This window comes from Motacilla alba, chromosome 1 (assembly GCF_015832195.1).
Source record: "Motacilla alba alba isolate MOTALB_02 chromosome 1, Motacilla_alba_V1.0_pri, whole genome shotgun sequence".
Classification (NCBI taxonomy): Eukaryota; Metazoa; Chordata; class Aves; order Passeriformes; family Motacillidae; genus Motacilla; species Motacilla alba.
In genome coordinates this window covers 37,600,570-37,623,284 of record NC_052016.1, presented here as the reverse complement: position 1 = coordinate 37,623,284, position 22,715 = coordinate 37,600,570, and the positions used below count along the sequence as shown (strand labels likewise).

Below are 22,715 nucleotides of genomic sequence, written 5' to 3'. Positions count from 1 at the left end.
CTCGGTTCTTTCTGTCATGGAGAAATACATGCGGGTTGGGGTTTTTTTGTTGTTTTTGTATGTTTGGTTTTTGTTTGTTTGGGGTTTTTTTGTGAATAAATTTAGCTAATTTTCCAGGATGGAATGTGCCTGAGGTGTGGTGACCACCTCAGAACTGTGCCATTAACACTATCAGTCAGGATGTAATCCTATCCTGCAACACTGAAGTGAATGGGCACTTCAAGTACTGAAGGAAGGTGGGCACTATTGAAGAGAGACTAACAGTTCACTGTCAGCAATTGAAAGATGAGGCAGAAAGGGCAATTGATGTACAGCAGTCCTTAAATATTTCTCAAATTAGTTAATGAGCTGTTCTGATCAAGTGGAATTTTTTTGCTGCTTCTTGACCAGTGCTTTCTGTCAGGCAAAAATGACACATTCCCAGTAAAGACCCTTGGGAATGTATTTTTTTCTTTTTTCTTTTTTTTCTTTTTTCTTTTTTTTTCTTTTTTTTTCTTTTTTCTTTCTTTTTTTTTCTTTCTTTTTTTTCTTTTTTCTTTTTTTACTTTTTTATTTTTTATGTGTCTTTTTTGTTTTGTTTTAAATAAGGTACGAGACTTTTTTCCCCCTTCTTTGTTATTCTTTCAGTATTAAAGTTATTAAATATTCACATTGTGGGCTAGAGAAGTGGATGGTTTGAAAGGCTTTCAAAGTATAATTTAGGCAAATAAAGTAAAAGAGTCTTTCCTCTTTCAGTAATAGTCATCTCAGTGATTAGTGGCAAAGAAGAAGATGAAAACATTGTTTGAGTGGATTTTTGTATAAATGGAGTGCCTGAGAAAAACTATAGTAGATTTTCTTACCTTAAATTCCTAGAATCACAGAAGTGTTACTAGAAAGGGACTTTTAGATGTTTTTTTCTAGTCCATTACTGAAAGAGTAGCTACAGTGAACTCATTCCCTGAAAATGACAGCAATATTTCACAGATAAACTCAATTTTGTAAGGTAAGTTATTCATCCTCAATCCAAAAATATGAAAGAAGCTTTAAACAACAGTGATGAACTAAATTGCAAACAGTATCTTTTACTGCTGAATTACAGTTTAATTTCACTCTACATAGACACCATTCAATAAAATCCCCAGATCATATTCTTTAAACCATAAGAAAATGGAGGCACTGTACAGTTTCTGTGGAGGGAAAATCAATAGAAACAGGTTTCTAAAAAGCGAGAAGTTGACAAATACTGGCAAAATACATCTTCAAGTATGCTTTATTTGCAGGTGATTAAAAATATTTTTAGGCAAAAAACTAGTCAATCTTACCCAGTACAAGATAGAACATGATTTAGTGCCTAATGCCAGACGAACTGGAAAATGTGTTGATAGGACTGGTGATGCAGTTGTTGATGAATTACATGTGATTAAATGGCCCACATTCATATAGTAAAAAGACCTGATACATACATATGAGGAATTATAAGCACTTAATATTTTAACAATAAGCAGGAGATTTTGTACGAAAAACAAGGGACTCAAGGGGACGGGAAAGCTACAGACATCTTAGTAATATCAGAAGCCATTGACATTTTTTTTAAAGACATTAACTTGCTCCTGCAAATTACTGCACTCTTGAGAATAGTATTTGCAATTTCAAACTTATCTAAAACATCACCAAAAGGTAACACTAATTCCTATTTTTTAAAAATTATTTTGTATTAAGAATTTTGCAAAGAACTGAAATATGGCATGGCCAAGAAGCATGAATTATCCACCATTTCAGAGACTTTGCATTCATCACATTTAAATGCTAGGTGTCTGATTTCTGAAAGTCTCATGCAAAATCCAGCTATAAAAACTCACCACAGAATATTTTCAAGGATAAAAAGCTAATGTTTTTAAAGCTCTGACAGACATCCAGTTGGGAAGGTGAATTTCAAAACTAATGGTCCACATTTTCAGAGGACATTCAAAAATATACTTGTTGAACTTCCTGTAAATGCCCAGCTCTTATCTACACTTTGCATGGAATATTTACCAAAGCTATAACATTGGACAGTTAATGGAATATATCACTGCCTAGAGTAGAGCCAGAAGTAACATCATTATCTTTCCATAACTGCGTAATGAGAATTAAATAATCACAAAACAAATTCCTATTATGAAATGACTGGTTTTTTTTCTCATGTACAATATATATATTCATTTATATTGAATGTAAGTCCAGTAATACTATCACAGTAATGTGCTGTAGTAGTCTTTCATAGTGAGAAAACTGCCCTAATCATCTGTAACATGCAAAGCTTGGAAGAACCAGAAATTCACAGTAAGTAATACAATTTGTATATGCATCTTCTGCCATCCTAAAGTTAACCAGAACACTCAAGACTGTTGCTTATTTTTTTCTATGTTTAACAAAAGCTACAGTTCTGTATACTGTACATTCACAGTGGGATCCCAGCCCCCTGTACTATCTGCAAGAAAGATCAGGTTACCACCCTCTATCAGAGTAAACATTCTAGTATTTAATATAATAATCTTGTGAACAGTTGTTCCTAGCTTGAAGCTCAGCAGTTCAAGACTTGATAAAATTCTCCTTTTCATCTCTCTGAGAGGTTTCTTGCTAACGCATTTTGTAGTCATTAGATACTGACATTTCACATAGCTGTCCTTTAAAATCCAAGTCTACTGTGAAATCCAGGTCACGCTGTAAAAAGATTTAAATGCAACATGTAAGTAAGACCATAAGTTTAATGTATCAATTCAGTTATCATTGCTTGGGTTGAAAAGACCAGCAGATTCAAGAGATTCCTGGGGTGGTTTCTAACTTCTTCTGGGTTTAAATGGTGCTAACACTGAAAAAGCAGGCTGTAAGATGTTTAATTGCATTCATCACACAGTCTGTGCTTGTGGTCATTTTTCTATACTCTTCCTGAGGTGGATTTAACGTCCTGGTTACTTCCTGGTTCAGGAAGCTTCTGAAATGCTATTATCATATGTATCCTATCAAAATTTTCATAGGGTATCTCCCATTGAGATGCTCTTAATTTAGGCTAAGGGGCTTTCCCACTAGGGGTTGTTACAGAATAGATCTAGTAAACTTCCCATTGTAGAGTAATTTTTTATCTTATAATGACACGTTTTTAGGGAAGAGGCACTACACAGCCCTACAGAAGGAAGCTGTGTCTATGCAAGCTTTTGAAAAACTTCAAGTTTTCGAAGAATAAAGCGCTAGCAAATCCTTTTGAACCGAGGTGGTCTCTCTGTCTTATGACAACTATCAAGAGCACATTTATTTTAGCACCCAAATCTGCATTCAGGTGCTGACTGCTGTGTGAACAAATTTGCGATATTTTATTCATTTTTCCCCTCACTGAAAATTGATATATTTAAACCAAAAGAAAATATTCTGGTCCCCCTAGGACAACATAAGGGTGGGGAAACAGATTATTTTCCTCTTGCAGCAAATAGCCTCAGGGGTGAATGTGTTTGTTTTAATGCCAAGTTTATTTTGTGTTTATTTCTCCCTCTGTATCAATACTACCATATCCAATCTGTGTTTGGTATAAAAATGGAAAAGCAATGAGAAAAGGGAAGACAAAAAAATGTTAAGATTTGTTGCAGTTAACAAATGCAATTTTTCAACAATTACAACAACTGTGTAGATGGATAACAGGTTATTTTAACTGCTGTTTACTGTAATGGAAAATGAAGAGATACTGCTGAGGATTTTTGGCAGAAAATGGTCTAGTGTTTCTCCCAGAAGCCATAATTCTCATGTCTTGTTCTACCCAGCCATAGGTTGTCTATCAGATCGTGTCTCACAGTTTCCTTACCAGTTAAAAGAAGCACTAGGGGGATTCAGTGCATAGCAGGGAAACTGAGGAAGTTTTCAGCAGTCACAGTAGTGTGATATCCGTCATGCTTTAGTGTTAGTTTTAAATAAAGCATCTGTATTTTCTATGGAAAGGCACAATTTTTAAACAACCCTTTCACTCAATTAGTGAGTCCAAGTACATTCGATCAGTGAGTTCATACAAGCATTCCTCTGAAATGTGTTATCTAATTTCCTGTTGGACTGTCCTTGGGCACTGAGTGGCAAATCTCTCAGTGCCCATAGATGTGGAACTGAAGTACTTACTCTTGATCATCCTGGGTTGGCAGAAGGGATCTTTCCACTGATTTCAGTGACACTGTGAAAAACCCCTTGCCTGCTTGCGTCACAAAATGTGATTAAAGCTGATTGCAGAGGGCAGCTGACTCAGTGATGTATTTGAATCCTTTCTCCCTTCCCATACTAGCCTGCTTGCAGGCTGACTTCTGTAACATTAGCACTGCTTTACCATTGCTGTCATCAGCTTTAGTGAGGCTGTGACTGGAGCTCTTCCTAATAAACATGAATGCCTTTAGCACACTCATTGTTTTACTCCTATGCATTTTCTTTATTGCCAGTCATGGTTTGTGATCAGTAAAGGTGGAATTAGGATCAGGGCTGCTGACTTACCACATTTTTTTCATTTGGTTTCATGGATATTGTCCCATAGATTTCTTCTCCTCGTCTCACAGTTAAATAGTCCTCCAAGTAGAAGACAGTTTGCTTCCAGTGAGTATAAGGAGCATCAGGTGCTAAAAAATATATATATGGGTATCGCTTATTGAAATTTCTTAAATGCCTTGCAAATCAAATTATGACTTGGAAACAACTGGGAAAAATCTTTCTTTTTATAGAATACTTTATGTACTATATTGGCAAATATGCTTTAGAACACAGTTCTATTGGCTGTCTGTGAGTTGTCTTCTAATTTTTACTGGAATATGTCAGATGTGAATCACATCCAGCAAGAAAGATTCCACAAAAGGGGTTACAGGGCAGGATAGGCACATTTTTATGCTTTTCTTTTAACCCACACATGTTCAAATTGGGAAAATCTTTACCACTAAGGGCTTTGAATTTCAGAAATCTAAATTAGTTCAAAAAAACAATGATACAAAAGCATGAAGGAAAGGTCCATCAAAAATTATTAATCACAGTGTTACAGATGAAACATTTGACTAGTGATCACAAACCAGCAAATTTTTTAGTTTCCAGGATAGAGCAGATGAAAGGGCATTTGCACCTTGATCTGTTTTGGGGCTATTAAAAGGCATTTTGGGCAATTTTCCAGAGATGGAAACTGGCATAAATTAATTTCTAGTCTTGCTTAGCAGAATCACTTTGATGAGACCCTTTCCTATTTCAGGCTTTTAATTTACTTCTTTGGTTCTATTTCTGATTTAAGTTTCAATCTTTGAGTAGTGCCTAATGAACATGTATTGGTCACTTTTTGTTCCTACCATTCTTGCAGTCAAGAGCATCTAGAAACCTAAGAATAGCTGTAGGAGCTCAAAGACTTCCTAACTTGGCAAAAAAAGCCTCTGATAAATTTATTTTTCTTGTATTTGTATCCCCCATTCACATGAGGTCACTGTATGGTATCATTATTAACAGTTTAATAAAATAATGATTTTATTTCCTTTCAACATCAGTGTTTCAAAAAAATAACTTGGCTTTGAAAATTGTTTGTGGCTGGGGAAATGCTGATGCTTTTCAAAGAAGCCTGGCAGGATAGGAATTTTAAACTCTTTTCTAAAATTCTAGAATCAGAAGACTGATATAAAACCAACTTTTTTTCAGAAACTGTGCTGGAAAATTGGTATCATTGAAAGGAAAAGGATTTTACCAGATAATTTCTGTCTGTCTCCAGACAGTTTTAATGACTGTTAATCCCAATTGTTAAACGAGATATCTTCTTGTAGGAGTTCTGATCCAGAACTCCTGGATTACTATTTACTATTTACTATGGATTACTGTTTACTATTTAGACATGGCTAAGTAAAATTTCTAACTGAGAACATGTTAGACTAAAATGAAATTGAATTTACATTCTAAATCATAACTGCTGCCTTGTACACACCCACGTAGTTGAGCACATCCCCCTGTGTAGGGCCACGTTCCCTAGAAAAGCCTGACATAACTAGAAACTTGTGCCCCAACAACAGGGGGTGTGTGTAATGCAGGCCCAGGTCTCCAAGTCCACCCCAAATTAAACACTTATTCATAATTTATAAAAATACATATCAATGAAGAAATGTTTTGGCATGTCCTACAAACTGGTGAATTTTACTGAATTCAGTGCAGCTTTGCCAACAGACACCAGGTGAGAATCTTTACCAGTCTTCTAGACAGTGGTGACCTTCAGCAGCAGATGGCAAAACAACATTTTTATGGAGTAATTCTTCTGCACCTACCATATCATAATAAACTGAACAGAGGCAGAGAAACACTTCACCCTCCTTTCTACACAAAGGCTGTCTACAGGATGAGGTTTTTGCATTTTTTGCAAGACTCTGGTTTATTCAGTCTGGTAAGCAATGCCTAGAGGGAGTGGAGTTATTCCTTTAAATATCTGCTCACCAAGGCAAGTTAGAGTTTCACATCTGGGTTGTTAGAGACAACTCACATAATCAGTATGTGTGTTTTTATAGCTTGGAAAAAATGGTAGTTTTGTTCTAGGCTCTGGGACAAGCTTCGTTGGGTTTCGGATTTGGGGAAAACTAGGATGCAGAGCTGCTATTTCTCTCTGAGCCGATAATTCTCTGTCTAATCTGAGAAATTTGACACAGGATTTAGATATAATTGGTGAGGGACATAAATTCACAGGTCGTAATTCCTGCTAAGCTCTAAGCTTGATAGCCATTGTGAAATTCTGCCTCTGTTTCCACAGAATTCCTATAAGCAGTTGTCCTTTCCCTATCCTGCTCACCTCCCCCAAAATTACAATAGTTTTTATCACTGAAATTCAAATGTGGTGGTACATTAAACCTTCCTGTACCATCTGACCAGCAGCACTGATAGACTGATAGCAACAGAAATGAAATCAAAAGAAATGCAGATTACCTGTAGAAAACCCCATCTTCTTGTGGCACTTTGTAAATTCAATATTAAAATAGGTGACCAAGGCATGAATGTAATCATTGCGCTGAATTTGGAGGCAGAATGCAGAAGTAAATTCCAATTCTTCCGTCTTCACTGTATAAATATCTACTTCCTGTTTTGAGGAGAAAGAAATGACGCTTACATGCAGATGTCTGTGACTCTCAGGTTAAGTGTTAAAATGAGGTACTTTAGTATTTCATTTAATGATCAGACACAAAGATGACTGGCAGCCTTTTAACACTAAGAAATCAGAGATATATTCTAATATATCATGCAGTTATCTGACTAAGCTGAGACTGAGGAGACTCACTGAAGAGTGTGTGTTCTTGGGAATGGCAGGGAGGGGCTGTAGGAGCTGGGGAAAATCAGGGTAAAAGAGGTGCTCTGATAAATACAGGTAGATGTTGACATGGAGATACAGGTCCAGTTCAAAGAATTTTATCATCAGGGACTGTCAGCATGAGGAAAGATGCCAGAGTTGGGATTTTTTAAAAAAAACTTATTTGTTTTTGCATCTGTGGAAAGAAAAATTATTTGACTGTGTCAAGCAGCCAAAACATTTGAGGCACAAGAGGGGCCTTCTTTTTGATGGTGATGCTTTCTAGTCCTGTGTCAGGTAACTGATTCCAAATGGTGAGCACAGGGATCTTGCTCTTGATCAAGACAGAAATAAATTATGTCAGTCATACTATGGCTTGATTGCAGTAGTTGGAAGGGACAATGTAGTCTTCAGGATTGCTTATTTCCCTCAATATTTGAATCTCACTGTTCTGTTTTTTTCAGATGGATCTGATTTTCGCAGCTAGGTACTGCTTTCACCTAGGTTGTTTCCAGAAGTTGTAGTGATGATAGGGAGGATAGTAAGTATGAAGCTCTATTCCAATGCTGTGGGAAATGTATGCACTTTCTGGTACCTTCATTGTTCATTCTCATAGCTCTGGTACCCTTATTGCTCATGCATACAGGGAAACAGAATTTTTGTAGGCAGAAATACCAATTCTCTCTACTCTACCAGCTGAAGTCAGGAATTGTGTCTCTGACCTCACCAGCATTTCTTAAGACTTGTATTGCAAGAATGGAGAGCAGAGTCTTGACTGCCCATTAGAGGGCTCTTGTAGCCTCTTTTAGGACCCATTACAGGGCTCTTGTAGAAATTGCCTTCTGTAATCTAAGGCAGGACTGCAAAAAGAGAAGACATAGAAAGATGCAGCCATATTTCAGTTACTGAGGTCTTTGCGTGGACCACATATGTGTTTCTGAGACTTGGAAGACTTATGGGGAGATGATTTAAGCAAGCCATAGCTTTGGCCTGTCTGGTTAACATTATTTTTCAAGAATGACTTAAACATAATGAAAATTATTCTACCGCATTGCAACGACACCCTGAGGCACTAGTGTTTATCCTATGTGACCTATGCATAAAACTGGTCATTTAAAGCTGTGATAACCTTAAAATGCTTTTGGTTTTTCCCCCTCAAAAGAGGGTAAGAAAAAAGCATGGTAGGAATGAGAACTTCTGAGGCCTCCTGGCAGAGTTCCACAGCAGACTGCAAAATTTACTTTGCCAAGCTAAACTGGACTGGTGGGTGATAGCTGCAGATTTCTGTAATTTTTTGTGTCTTTTTAGTGATCTCACTGTGGGGAAATTGGGACTTAAGTCTAGTGGCGAGGCACATAAAAGGGAGCTAGCTCCCTCTCTCTGAGCTGTGTTGGCTGCGCAGGGTAAAGTGGACTCAAAAGCACTAGGAAATATTTTCATTAGAGAGTCAGAAATTTCTCAAAAATATTAAACAGATATCCTGAACAAACTGTTGGTCAGTTTTTCAGTCCTTTTTTTTAAGAACAGAAACATAGCTTTTTTTACAACTCAAGGTAAGAGACGAAAGTGGGGTGGTTTTTTTATTAATTAATATAATTATGAGAATGGCCAAGTCTGGTTTTGGTGATCTCCTTGAACTGTACTCTGGCAACCATATATCCTTATATAAAATGGCAACACTCATTACAGCTAACTGCACAGGAGACAAATGATAGAAACTGGAGTTAAGGTTGCTTCTAGAGTGCCATGGCACCTCTTTCCTGATCTCCTTCCCAGACAGTCAGGTTACTCAGCTAGAACTTTGTGAGCATGGAAATAAGCTAAATGTGCAAATCTCAGTGGATGTCCAGGTTTGGTGGAGTTCTTTCATTGGTTTGTTTGTTTGTATTTGGACCAGAGAAGAAAACACTTTTTACCAAGTATGAAACAAACTTTTCCATATTTTTGACGATGTTACTGAAAGTAGTAGGTCCCCAGCAGGACACCTGTACACTTATTTCTGAGTTCACTTCTTGATTCTGGTGGTTTGAAGATGCTTAGTTCTCACTACTCTCCCTGGCTGATTTGCTGTGGAACACAGGACTCCTATTTGGCAGGACAATTCCTGTGTCCCTCAGATGTATTTAAGAGATCATGCAAAAGAGAATGGCTCTCACAGCAGAGAGGATGCTGCATTCCCTGCATGCATGACCCCTAGTGGACCTGTGGTCCAGTGCCTAAAGTTCCTTAAAGCATTCAGGACTTGGGTTACATCCAGTTTCTGAGGAGTAAAAATCAGGAAATTTTACTCAAGTCTCCAGCATGTCAGATAAGTGCCATGGCTACACAGCATGTGCAGTTGATGTCTTATTTTGCTGATTTTGTAGCACCATCCAGAGCATCTAAACTGGGAATTGAAATAACTGCAGAAGCACAAGACCTTGACTGGTCTCTGAGGAATGTATCTAGTGACTGGTCCATCCACTGACTAATGTAGAGAGAACCCAGACTGATCTGATAGGCACCCTAAATTAGCTGGCTTTGGGTTGAATACAACCCTAAAAATCCCTCTGTGAATCTAATATGAACAAGCTGTGCTATCCAAAAGTGCTGTAATAAAACATTTGAATAATTAAACATTATGGCTTTGTTTATTCTCAAGTCTTTTCTTAGGCTAATATTATTCTCTGAATTCACAAATATTTTCAGGAGGAAAGAAACACATTTTATATAAATAAACCATGTGCAAAAGTAAATTAAATTAAAAAATGTATAACTACAGAGTCTGTTTTTCCTGCTTTCATATTGCTATCTTGAACATAAATCTCCCTCCTTTATGCTTTTCATTGACAATTTTCTCTTTGCTTGGTGATCAGTTTGTGAGATTAGGGACTGATTCTGGAATGGGAGGTAGTTTGTGCTTGTGTACTTATTACTGGCTTTGCTCTCATGGTGCCTCTATGTGGTACAGCACCATTCAGTGTATGGACAAAAGATGTCAAAACTAAATATAAAGTCTGAATAGAAACACTTTGAAAATTGTTGTCTGTCATCTTAAACCAAATTACATTTGAAGACCTTCTAAATAAAGCATTGGATTTGCACTTCAATTAAGGGCATGCAGGTTTTTATTCCAGAGCAGCCAACCCATTTTTCTCCCTGATCTCTTTCTCTCTGGACGTATTTCATAGAGTCTAAATAGCTGTTTCTTTTGTGTGTGCTGCAATATTAAATTGCTCTGGTTGAGGCTGTTTTCAGGCACGGCCATCTTGTGTTCCCCTCAGTGCAAATGGACTGTGCATGCATACGTACTCATGCAGAGTTTCTGCTTCTGTTCCTTTTTGCTGCTTTCAGTAAAGGTTTTGCTGACTGGAGGCATGGCTTTCCCTTTTACATATGGGAATATTTAATGCTGTGGTTTTCACTGGCAAAAAGTGAAAGGGAAAAGATAGAACTGATTCTTTGGAATAAATGAGTTCTTGGATTCATGGACCTGGTAGTACCACTACTATTGATGCAGATAGCCTTGTTCAGGACAGTTGTCTCACATGAGGATTCCTTCACGTGAAGGGAATTTTAGAGGTTTCAAATGTTCCTGCAGGCAGTTCCTTTATTGTTAACATGATCTTGTGAACAGGGTTTAGTGACCTCTCTGTCTCATGTAGAGCAGAGTACCAGTTAACCTCTGGGTGCAGATGTTGGGGCTGAGAGAGAATTCTATATAAGGCTAAGAATTAGAAAGTTAGAGAAATAAATTGAGTTCAAATTCTGATCACATGCTCTGCAGGTAATTATTTATTTTATCATCAATTCAAGAACTGATGCTTCAGACTTTCTCACTGCAGACAGAATAATTTACCCCTTCTCCTCAGCAGCACTCAATCAGTAATTTCCAACCTCTATTTACTAAAAGGCAGGGCAATTCAAATTCATATCTAAATATACCACGTCTCTCTTCATCCAGTATTTGCACATGTAAAATTTGTAAGAATCTTGAGTTACAGCCTGCAGATGTAACCAGATGAGTAGAGATACAAGGAGCACCTTGCTTTTGGGAATTCCATAAGAAATCAAGGTATCAGTGTTCAAGCTCAGGTCATGTGATAGGATTGAGCATGTGAAACATGCAACAACTGGCTAATCTAAAACTGCACAATTTTCCTTCATAGTGTGGCAGCATTCTGCATTGATGGCTTCTGCAGCTGCTTCAAAGCAAGCAAAACACAAGCAGCAGGTCCCAAAAGAACCCTGCAGTTAGATGTAAACCGTCACAATGAGGTATATTCAGAATTACCAAACCTTTATTAAGCAGGCGTTGGTCACCACTTGCTTTGGATCTACTATGTCCACCAAGGGCTCCTTCATGGCAACATCTCTAATACAGGTCATGTCAAAGCCGTACACATTCTCCCACCCTGTCAGTGCAAATAGATTTGTCAAGGTTAGCAGCAATAATAGAAATTTTTTGTTGCTTCTCAAAGCATTTTTCTTTTGGAAGAATTTCTACCATCCCCTAATTTTCAGATGTCCCCTTCAGCTCTTTGCTCCCTGCTGCAGCTGTCTATGTCATTGCTATTTTACAGATAAAGCAGTTGTGGCAAAATAAGCCCTCAATGTACATCTTTGAACAAGTGACCCTTATTTTTTGGTGCATCCAAAACTGTTTTATATGAGATTTGTCAATGATTTTTGTGGCTTTAGACGCTTGCGATTGTTGTCCAAAATAATCTGATGTCAGGCTGAGTGTTGGGTTTTTTTTGGTTTTGTTATGTTTTTTTTTTTTCTCCTCATAGATTGCCACTCAATTGGCAGTTTACATGCTCTTTTGATTATTTCAGTAGTTTTAGTTTCAGCAAGTAAATTACTGGCAGGTGTGTTTCAGTAGTTGGGACTCCAAGTTTAAATCTCCACATACAACATGACAGAGAAGCAAAAGGTTCACTTTTGGTGAAAAAGATTTAAAAGCCATGCCAATCTTCTGTATTTGAATTGTTCTTCTGATTGTTCCATGTTATCATGTTGAGGTTTTTTTGCACAAAATGAAAACATTTAAAAATGGAGAAGTACACTGGCTTTGCTTTTAAGCTTGCTTAACAAAGTGAAAACAAGAACCTTCAAACAAGGGAAATCTTAGTCTTTTGAAGCATGTAAGTCAAGGTCCATTCAGTGTTTCATCTCAAAATCTAAACTGAATACCATGAGTGTTTTTATAAATGGCTTGAACAGAAAAAAACCAGATAAACACACTTGTGAGCATCTTTGAAATGTCTCATTTTTTTTCAGAGCATAGCATTTCAGCTACTGGGGTTTCCAGAGGAGTATGATAGAAAATGTCATGTGATATAAAAATCTGCATATCCTTAAACTGGAAAAACATGGACATGAATGATTCTTTGATATCTCTTTATTAACTCTTTATTGGTTTGTGAGTTTCTCAACATTTCAGGGGAGCTGAAAACTTTTGTTTCAGGCATCATAAGCGTGTGAGAACTTCAGATTACATTTTAAAAAGTCATATATTTTTATGTGATTACTCAGAAAAGATTAACTAGGAAGCCCGGAATAAACAACTTAATAGTTTTTATTTATTATTGGGGCCTCCATAATTTACTGCACCTCAGGCCACATGGGATACCTTTGAAATATGTGGCCCAATCTGTCTGAGGCAGGTAGCTGTCACAGGAGGTAAAAAATAAAATTATATGTTTTACATTTTGCAGTAAATCAGAGTAATTGACTGTAGTAGTACTCTGTGGCATTAATCTTCAGTTAGAAAAATCAGAAGTTAGATTTTTTTAGAAACCTCATATTGCATTATTTCTTTATCAGTATAATGGTTCTTGAACGCTCTCTAAAATGCTCAGGCCTGCATCTCATATGAAGGCAAGACTCTATCCTCCTTAAGAGAGAAAAAGATGAAAAATTGAACTGTAAGGAAACACTCTCAAGGATTTAAAAATGGAAAGGAGAGACAAGAGGGTGGTGCAGATAGATAGCGAGACAGAAATAACTGAGGACACCGAGGTATATAAGGTAAAGGTGGGAAGGGAAATCAGAGGTGGAATCAGAAAGTAAAGTGTCTTAAAGGAAAACAACATTTTAGAAGAGGAAAAAACGTCTTTGTACATTTTTTCTCATGGCTTAAAATGAAACAATTTGAAAACAGATGTATTGTCTGTGAGAAAAGAAAAAGACTCAAGGTCTAGAAAGGAAGGAGTTCAAAAACAAAATGAAAGATTTTAGGCCAAAATGGCTCTGATTCCTTTACAGAATGGATGCCTTATACGTCCATTTGAATCTGTACATTTTATAACAAGTTTAACTGTCAAGGTCATCACATAGCTGAGGAGAAAAATCTAGGCTGTGCTTGAGGGGGAGATATAATCCTTCCTGGCACCTACAGAGACTTCTTGTCACCACCCCACTGCATTGGGCTCGCTTTTGACCCAAAATAGCAATTTTGACCAACTGGCAGTTCTGTGTATTAGCACTGAATTTGATTACAGAAACATTAAGCCTTCTTTTCTGGGAGGAGGTGAGAGTCAAGGAATGAGGAGTTAGGCATTTTTATTTAAAGGTTGTCTGAGCCCACTAATTTAACCCAGATTTTCCCATGTATCTTTGGTTAATAAATCTGCTTAGGGATTTTGTGGTTCTTTTTTTTTTTTTTTCCATAATGGAAAATACCTTTAAGTGAAACTGCCCAGCTTTGAAAAAAAAAATTAAAAATGTTGAAAGGAAAAGAAGAATGAAATAATGCAAAACTTGTTAATTTGATCACAGCAGAAGCCTGGACTAGGTCACTTGTAGATGTCGGTAACAGCACCAGTTATTCAATGATACTGCAAGGAAACCCTCCCAACATTTTAAAAGCAAAGGAAAGGTCAATTTTATACATCTATGAAGTACTAAAAAAAACCCCCAAATTAGAACCCTTTTTAACATATAAGTAAAATTTAAATATCTGATCCTTATTTTTAATTTTAAAATTCTCGCATAAAATGGTTTTTAAAAGCTATACATGTTGTGGGGTTTTTCTTTTCAACAGGCCATAATGGAGATAAAATTTTTTTCTAGGTGTATTTCTTCACATGTACAATTAATTTACATCTTACTGCTTTTATGTTTTTGTTATGTTAAAAACAAAAATAAGGACCTGAATGGCAAAAGAATATTACTGGGTTTTGTGGCTGTTATGATGGATTATATATTTATCAAAACAACAACAAAACTAAATCTCCTTTAATCCACATTTTAAATATAGCTAGAGGTATTAATATAACTCTAGGCAAAGTCTTCATCAATTTATACATGGATCTCTCCTTTGTGCACTTTAAATTATTACAGATTTCCTGAATTTATCAGCAGACCAACATTTTCTCAGAGTTCACATTCATATTGGAATTCTGGCCTGCAAAGAGATCACAGTAGGCTACTGAAAGTGAAAGATTTTAGGGAAATAACCACAGAAAAGTGTTACTGGCAGGTGCTTACTCACAGTGAATTTTGAAGTCCTTGTACTGTCTGTCTTCAATTGCTACCACGTACAAAGCAGCTCGGTCTGGAAACATTAGCCCTCCAGGTTTCTGTTGATGAATTGTGGGGAAATGGATCTCGTAATCTATTCACCTGACAAAGACATCACATTTTGAACTGCACATACAAAAACCAGACAAGCACCCCTTGCATGCCTTTATTGTTTTCCTTCAGATTTGCACACCAGCTTTAACCTTGCAGCCTGCGGCAATGTCATTAGACAGTGTCTAGGCAAACTTGGCCGGCCAGCACTTAATCAAAAGCAAAGCTCTTTCACTGAGGTTCCCTTTGTTATCTCCTTGTTAAAGCCTAAGAAATGGCACTTGGAGATGTGACTGTGTCTCGTTATGGTGACAGTAGGGAAGGGAAGGCTTGCAGTCAGAAAATAAATGGTGACTGCTCCAGCAAGGAGCACGACATGCAGAGCACCTACCAGCCACTTGTCTCGTGCGAAGATGACTGTGTTTAACATTGACTCATAGAACAGACAGTAACCCATCCACTCGCTGATGATGATGTCTACTTGATCCACAGGTAATTCAACTTCTTCCACTTTACCTTTAAATATTGTGATTACTGAAAAGAGAATCCAAAGAAATATGTTTCACATAATAAAACACCTGACTAAGATCCTTACTGGTGAATGTCAGGCTGACCTTTTCAATATGATTCTCTTCTTGAATGCCTGTCCATAAGGCATGACTCCACGTGACTCAATGCACTCCACACTTTTTAAAAAGTATTCAGAGTGTGTATAATAAATAGCATTTTTAGTAGCAGTATAAAAGGAAAAAATACCAACCCAAAAGTCAAAGGCCAAACAAAAAACTCCACCATGTCTAAAAACAACAGAAAAACAGGCCTTACCTGGTTACCTGTGTGATATCATTTTAAAATGCCCTTTAGAATTTGGCAGATTTCTAGGTCATTGACCAAGTATATCAAAGAATCCACTTAGAAGCCTTTAAACATCCTTGCAGGTTTACACACTAATGTTTGAATGTTGGGCCATATTTAATTCAGTTGTAACAAATAATTTTGTTTTAGGACTACACAAGTCACCAATCATTCCTCCTTAAAAAAAAAAATCCTATTTACAAATGTATTTTTAGGTTGGGCTAAATAATTTTCAGCATGTGTTTCTCTCATGTTTATGTTGTTTGTTTCAGTGGAAAAAGTCTCATGGTTCTGGATTCTTCCTTGAAAAGGTAACAGATGCACTTGAAATTTAGGAATAAGGTGAATATTCAACTTTCCATTACTAATTGATAAGACTATTCCACTACTCTTAATTAATGGTAATTTTTAATGATAGCAGGGTTTTTTTGATGAAATGGTCAATATTCAGTTTCAGAAAAAGGAAGGTAATTTAATTTAATTTAATTTAATTTAGCTAGAACTAGGTTAGCTGACTGAGTGTGGAAGTGTGGGTTGAGTGATTTTTAGAACTCAGCCCAGGGAAAAGAAGGTTTTGTCTTTCCCAAATACATTCAGTACTAGTATTGCTCTAACCAGATGTGGCCACTTTATGTGCATAGCAAATTTTTAATCCAGATTGGCCCCTAAGAAATTGGGAACACTCTGACTCAGACTGGTACCACAAAGTATCAGCTGTAAGAGCAACCTGACTGGAAAAGAGCAGAGTTCTCTTCTCTTTGCCATTATTTAAACTAATTTATTTCACAGTTAGTAATCCAATAGTTCATCTCTTGTTATACTGAAGACTCTTTATGTCTATAAGCTCCAGCCATGAGTTCTCTTTAGTTCTCTTTTCTCCCAAGAACTTCCACTGCCCCAATTCTTTTGGAGTGAATTTTAGCACTGTTGACAGCTGCCAGAGTGACACACCTGACTTTGAAGCCCCCTGTTTACGCCTAGAACAGTCACCGTGTAAGCAGCAGCAGCAGCACTGGTTCCTCCCACCTCCCTTCACTTCATAAGGCATCATGTGGGGACAGATCATGCTTTCCTCAGATGCATTGCATGTATCTGTTCTGGAAGCAGTGGGTTTTCCCTCGGTTCAGCCCCTTTTGCTGACTCTGCATTGCTCAAAACATTTGGGTGCGGTGGGGAAAGGAAAATTTCCATGAGCAACAAGATTCTTTGGCTCAGTACCTGGCTGCATTAAAATAGAAGTGAATGTGGGTCAGTGTGGAGTGTGAAAGTGTAAATGTTGGTTCAGGTGTGCAGTTTGCAAACCAAACTGCAGTCAGGCAGACTGCTGAACCTCGCCTGCCAAGTCTCCTCCCAAAGGGAGGGAGTTCTGTTCCTGCCTCCACAGGTTCCCAGTCACCTTCTCCTTGTAGGAACAGGAGGAAAAGACAGAGATAAAAATCTTCTGCATCTTTTGGAGAACACTGGAACCTTCCAATTTATTCTGACAATGGTTCCTTCACACGCAACTCCTGCTGCTGGAAACTCAAACACAAATTGATTTGCGGTGCGCTATTTGTGTCTCCGGCCAATGAATGCTGTTCTGGGAACACACAGCCTCTGCACCCAAGGTTCAGGACAACCACGGAGGTCACACTTCACTCCTTTAGTGCCTTATCCCTACTGTGGAAAGAGTATTTTCGCTCCTTTGCTTCCTTCTTTTCCTGAACCAAGAGTTACATAGGCTGGCTGGCCTCTTGTTTCACACCACACTTGAATGCCCATGATGTACAATAAATATTCCTCACAGAGAGCTCGGGGTTAGTCCCAAACTGCCAGTGACAGCAATAAAAATCAGAGCAGATCTGAACCAGCACAGAAACTCATTCCTGCACATGTGCAGGCAGAGCACCAGCGCAGACACAGCTGAAAGTGGGGGCACTGGGTACAGCCCAGCCATGACCTGCTCTGCAGCAAAGGCAAGCTATTCACAAAAAAGCACTTTTAAACAGGAACAGTCTCACGGCCTCAGTTAAAAAAAGACTGACTTTTGAGGTTGTTACAAAGATATCTTGAGTGCTGTGATTTGGAGGAGGACTGAAGGCATGAAATAGAACTTGTTGGGAATTATTTTGTGCTAAGGATTTTCAGTAGCTTGGGGTTACTTCTAGGTTTTTGTTGGTTTTTGGTTTGTTTTTTTTCTTAATTTAGAGTTTCCACATACTTGGAAATTTCATCAGCTCTCTTTTCAATCAAAAAAGAAGGTTTATGTGATATTTTTATTTTAGGATTAGAACATTTTTGTTTGGGTGAGTGTGCATTTTGATAAGGTTTTGAAAAAAGTATTTTCTTAGAGTAGGGAGTCAGAGAAGGTAGTGAATACTTTTTGCTTTAAACCTTATTCCAATTTGAATGTCAGCATGTGTGTTTGTATTTCTATTCTGTTTAAGAGAGAAGATGGAATTCTAATGGCAGAATTAATTTGATGAGTTCAGCTCTAATATAGGGTCTTCCTTCTGCTTTGCTAAACCAAACTTCCCAGTTTGGTTCCCATATCTATTTCCCATATCTATATCCCAGTTCCCATATCTATTTCCTTTTTTTGTCTCTGACAAATACAGAATTGACAGTAATTCCTGTGAGAAATTGTTGTAGTGCCTTGAAAGAGGTGTTTAGTTTTGTATTTACATCTGCAAAACTACCATTTACATGTAAAACACAAACCAGAAATTAATCAGAAAAAAACCAAAACTGTTATCTTCTCTTTTTCCTGAAAAAAAAATTATGTATGTCTTACTGTTGTCCAAGTGGTTGGCCTTGATAATTTTTTCTGAGTAGTCAGATATACTTGAGCATTCAATCTAGGAAAAAAAAAGAAAAAAAGAAAAGCAAGATAAAGAGCATTTTATCTGTTAGAGAACTCAGCTGTGTGAATGAAAAGCATCTACTGAAGGCAGCAAAGACTCTACAAAGCATGTAACCATTGACAAAAGTAAATCAAACCTATGGGGAGGATCATAATTAATGATATTTTAATATTTAAATTAAAGTCTGTGTCCGAGTTAAAGTGGCTCCTGTGGAAAAGATTGCTCTTAAAATTATTGAAATGTGAAAAAAAAGAAGTTCTACCTACAAAATGTACATTATTAATTATATTTAATTTATTCCTGATACATTATTAATTATATTTAATTTATTCCTGATACTATAGAATATTGCCTCTTCCCCCATAACAATCTGCTGAATGGAATTAATTTGGATGATGCTACATTTCCATATATATTTTAAAACAAAATACGTTCAAACTTTGTGAATAATATTAAAATTCAAATATGCCAATACTGGTTTGTACCAAGAAGCAATTGCTTTCTATGTGAAAAATCTATATTCTTTAGAAAAGTTGCTATTCCAAAAGAATGCAGTCATTTAACAAATAAGAAAGGACTGAATTTTTCTATTTAAAAGAACATCCAGCTCTGCATGGCTTTTTCTCTGACCAGTTCTGTGCTTTTTCTAGGAAAATAATTACAGAGTGCCTCTGAGTTTTAGATTTGCCCTTAAATTTGGTAAAATCGGTGTGCTAGCATAAAAGCATGTTTGCAATGACCTCTAATATCTTTTAGAGAAAAACTACATTCCATGAATCTCTCTGGGTTTTGTGCCCCTTGAAAATCATGAAGGCCAAAGTTGCTTGTAGTCACTGAATCAGTTCCTAATTTACCTCTCCCAAATTTGGCATTAAACAGATGATACTACTTTGCATAATCCTTGTCTCCCTAATTCCCCTGTGGGAATGTCAAATAGAACTATATTATCTCTAATGAAGTGGTTTATATAGCCAGTGAATCCCATTTAATCTCTAAAAGCTAAATTGTGCTTGACCTCTGAGACAGCACTCACAGATGGCAGGACAGCGGACACAAGGACACACAAATCCTTTATTCTTTTTATATTGTGCAAGAAACAGACATAATAACAGTCATAATATCAATCCCAGTCCCCATAGGAGCACATTGATTCTGCTTAGTTTGCCTGTGGACGTAAACCATTCCTAAAATGTGGCTCAATGGCCTGAGCATAAACCAAAACAGGCTTGTGGAAAGGAACACCTGTGTGCCAGTCCAGAGAGTTCAAGGAAGAAATCCTTTGGGGTGAGGGACATCCTTTTGCTCCATCCAGGTTCTTCCCTTACTGTACACTGTATGGACTGTATGCCCTGTCTAGAGTTACTGCTATTATACTCATTTTCCCTGTCTTTATTCACATCTGTCTGGTATTTTCAATTTCATTGCCCATTTTGAACAGTTTTTAAATAAAGCAGGCATAGGTAGGTGTTTGGAGGTTGCATTCCAAACTTTCTAAAGAACAAGGTTCTTTAGAAATAAAAAAGTTCTCTCTCAGGAATGACAACCAGTTTCCAAAAATCAGCTTCAGATGCAAAGAAGCAAAAGAAGAAACCCCTCAGAACAATTAAATGTTTCATGAAGGAATACATATTTCAGAAAAAAAAACAACAACTTGCTTTAGGGTGGCTAAAGTTATTCATCTGCATTTTGACTTGGCCTCTATACTGTGGTTGAATTTTATTTTAAAAAGCAACCCATTTCAGAAAAAAGAAAACTGAATTCTGCAGGTGAAGAAGTAGAGGAAAAATTGGTGTTAGATTTTTTTTTCTCAGTTTTCTTTCAAGTCAGTGATCTGCTCAAATCTGTCCTATTTTACAAAGCATTTGGATTTTATGAAAAGCACACCTTCCAATAAAGAAAGTCTGTACCTGATCTTATAATCACAGAATCATAGGATGGTTTAGGCTTGAGGAGATCTTCAAAGGATTGCCCTGATTCAAGTGAAGGATCCTGTTCTTGGCCATGTTGAAAATCACAAGGTTCACACAGGCCCACTCCTCAAGCCTGACAAGATTCCACTGTGTGGCCTATTTTCCCTCAAGTACATCAGCTGCACAAAACAATTTTGTGTCATATGCAAACTTGCTGAGGGTGAACTCAATCCCACCATCTATTGTCCTTAATGAAGATCTTAAACAGCAGTGGTCCCAGCATGGACCTTTGAATTGCTTCAGCTGTATCTGGTTCTCTGTGTGTGTGTATTCACCTCTGCTTTCATTTTACTTCTCAGTCTTCAATCTACTGCTGCAAATGTCTCCTCATTTACTGTGGTCTCTTCCTGAAACAGTCACAAGATCCCCAGATTTCCCCTGGGCTGTGTCCTCATCACCACCTTTCTATACAAAGCAGCTGACATCTAACATCAGCCTTCATTTTCTGTGTCTGTTTAACTCCTTCTTCCCTGCACTGTCTTGTTTGCCTGAAAATAGCATGGAATTCAGATAGTTCTACTGCAGTGACTGTCCTGAATTTTGTATGAGTAAATGCAGCAGATGAACCAAGGCTTCAAGGGATATTTTTTGTACTTTTGTGTCCCTCACTGACCCCTCCCAAGCACCAAGAGCTGTGTGCCAATTCTATCTCTACTTCTCTTACAACAGCTCCCCTGCTAGATGAACATCATTGCGTGGTACCCTCCCACAAGGGTTAGGGCTCAGAGCAGGTGAAGAAAGAAGGAAAAATGAGGAGGCTGGCTCTGTTCAGGTTGTAGAAGAGATTCCCCCCCCCATTCCAATAGCAATCTAAAAGTATCCCAAAAGGGCTTGCAAAGAAAGTAAAGTCAAATTCTTTTCTGAAATGCACAGGGACAAGTCAAAAATCAGTAATCATGAACTGTGGCAAGGGAAATTCCTGCTCATTGTAGGCCTGGAAGAGGTGCTGAGAGAGTATTTAGAGTCTCTATACTTGGAGATTTTCCAAATTAGACTGGACATGTCCTTGGCCACCTTGATACAGCTTTAAGTTAATGATTCTATGATTTACATCTCTTGAAGACCCAGAGATAATTCTAGCTGTTGGCTTAGGTAGGGGCAAGGAATTAGTTCCAACAGTAAGAAGGGATAAGAAGAACCAGACAAAGTAGTGGATGAATTTGAACCCAAAGAGAGAAAGTGTGAGTAAGAGGAGAGTGATTTCTGTAGTCAAAAAAACAACACTCTGCATTTGTCAACAGTTCCCACATCATGCTGTTTGAAAAATCACATTTAACTGTAGAGAAGAAACTGGAATATCACAGCTCTGTGTAATAACTCATAGCAAATGTTTGCTTTTTAAATGGAACACTCACAGTTTCCAATGGCAAATATGACCGTAAATGCTTAGTTTGACTATAAGATTGCCACTGCTAGGTCTGAAATGGCTGCTTGTCCAACACAAATCCACTCTGCAGCTTACTGTGTACAGGGTTCATGGTGAGACAGCTCATCTGACAAGAAGGTTGAAATTCTTTGGCTGTAGCAGAAGAGTTTCACACCTAAGGGAGTTCCTCTGAGAGCTAAGTTCCATGGATAGCACACCCACCAGCTTCAGTGATGAACAGTCCGTCGGTGAGCTGGCACTGCTGTGCCACTCAGCTTTATAAAGTCCTAAGGTAAAGCCTGAACTCTAAAGAAGTCCAAAGGGGGGAAAAATCCCAAAACCCAAACACAAAAAACCCTCACAATAACAACAAACATGGAAAAGTATTTACTTTTCTTTTACTTGATGAATTTTCTGCCAGCGAGCTGGCTCACTGTAGAATCAGATAAGCACCAGTGCCAGCACAAGGGAGGGAGGAAGACCATATGGCCAGGGATCTGAGAGATGGGAAGGTGGGAGCACATCACCATCATTTTGTATATGCTTATACTTCTAGAGCACTGCAACATCTTTGCATGAGACCTGCATTTCTGCATCACAGAAAGCTGCTGGTTTATCCTCCCTGAGGCTTTGAGGTAATAAATTGTATTAATAAGTAATACTTGGTTTATAAGAAAATACCTTCCAGCTGCCTATCTCAGGCTTAAACTCCAAAACTTTTCCCAGCACCTTTTGATTTCAGCTATCTATAGTTTTGCACTCTAGTCTGATATTCAAATGAGATACTCAGAAGTTACACTGGATTTTGAAAATATAAGCCTGAGAATTGAAATGGCATTTCATGTATCATT

The 22,715-nt window shown here is 37.6% G+C and overlaps 1 protein-coding gene across 2 annotated transcripts in view; it reads right to left on the bottom strand.

Annotated features, from left to right (window-relative positions):
* Positions 1-1,062: 1,062 nt before the first annotated feature.
* The window catches only part of PRMT8 (protein arginine methyltransferase 8), a 106,956-nt gene continuing 85,303 nt past the window's right edge, over positions 1,063-22,715 (bottom strand). For both annotated transcript variants that reach the window (XM_038132655.1, XM_038132661.1), the window contains exons 6-12: positions 18,459-18,522; positions 15,222-15,364; positions 14,751-14,838; positions 11,552-11,667; positions 6,916-7,066; positions 4,483-4,604; positions 1,063-2,685 (exon numbers count right to left, since the gene is read on the bottom strand). In XM_038132655.1, coding sequence (XP_037988583.1) covers positions 2,602-2,685; positions 4,483-4,604; positions 6,916-7,066; positions 11,552-11,667; positions 14,751-14,838; positions 15,222-15,364; positions 18,459-18,522 — 768 coding nt within the window. In that variant the 3' untranslated portion in view covers positions 1,063-2,601. The remainder of the gene's footprint in view (positions 2,686-4,482; positions 4,605-6,915; positions 7,067-11,551; positions 11,668-14,750; positions 14,839-15,221; positions 15,365-18,458; positions 18,523-22,715) is intronic.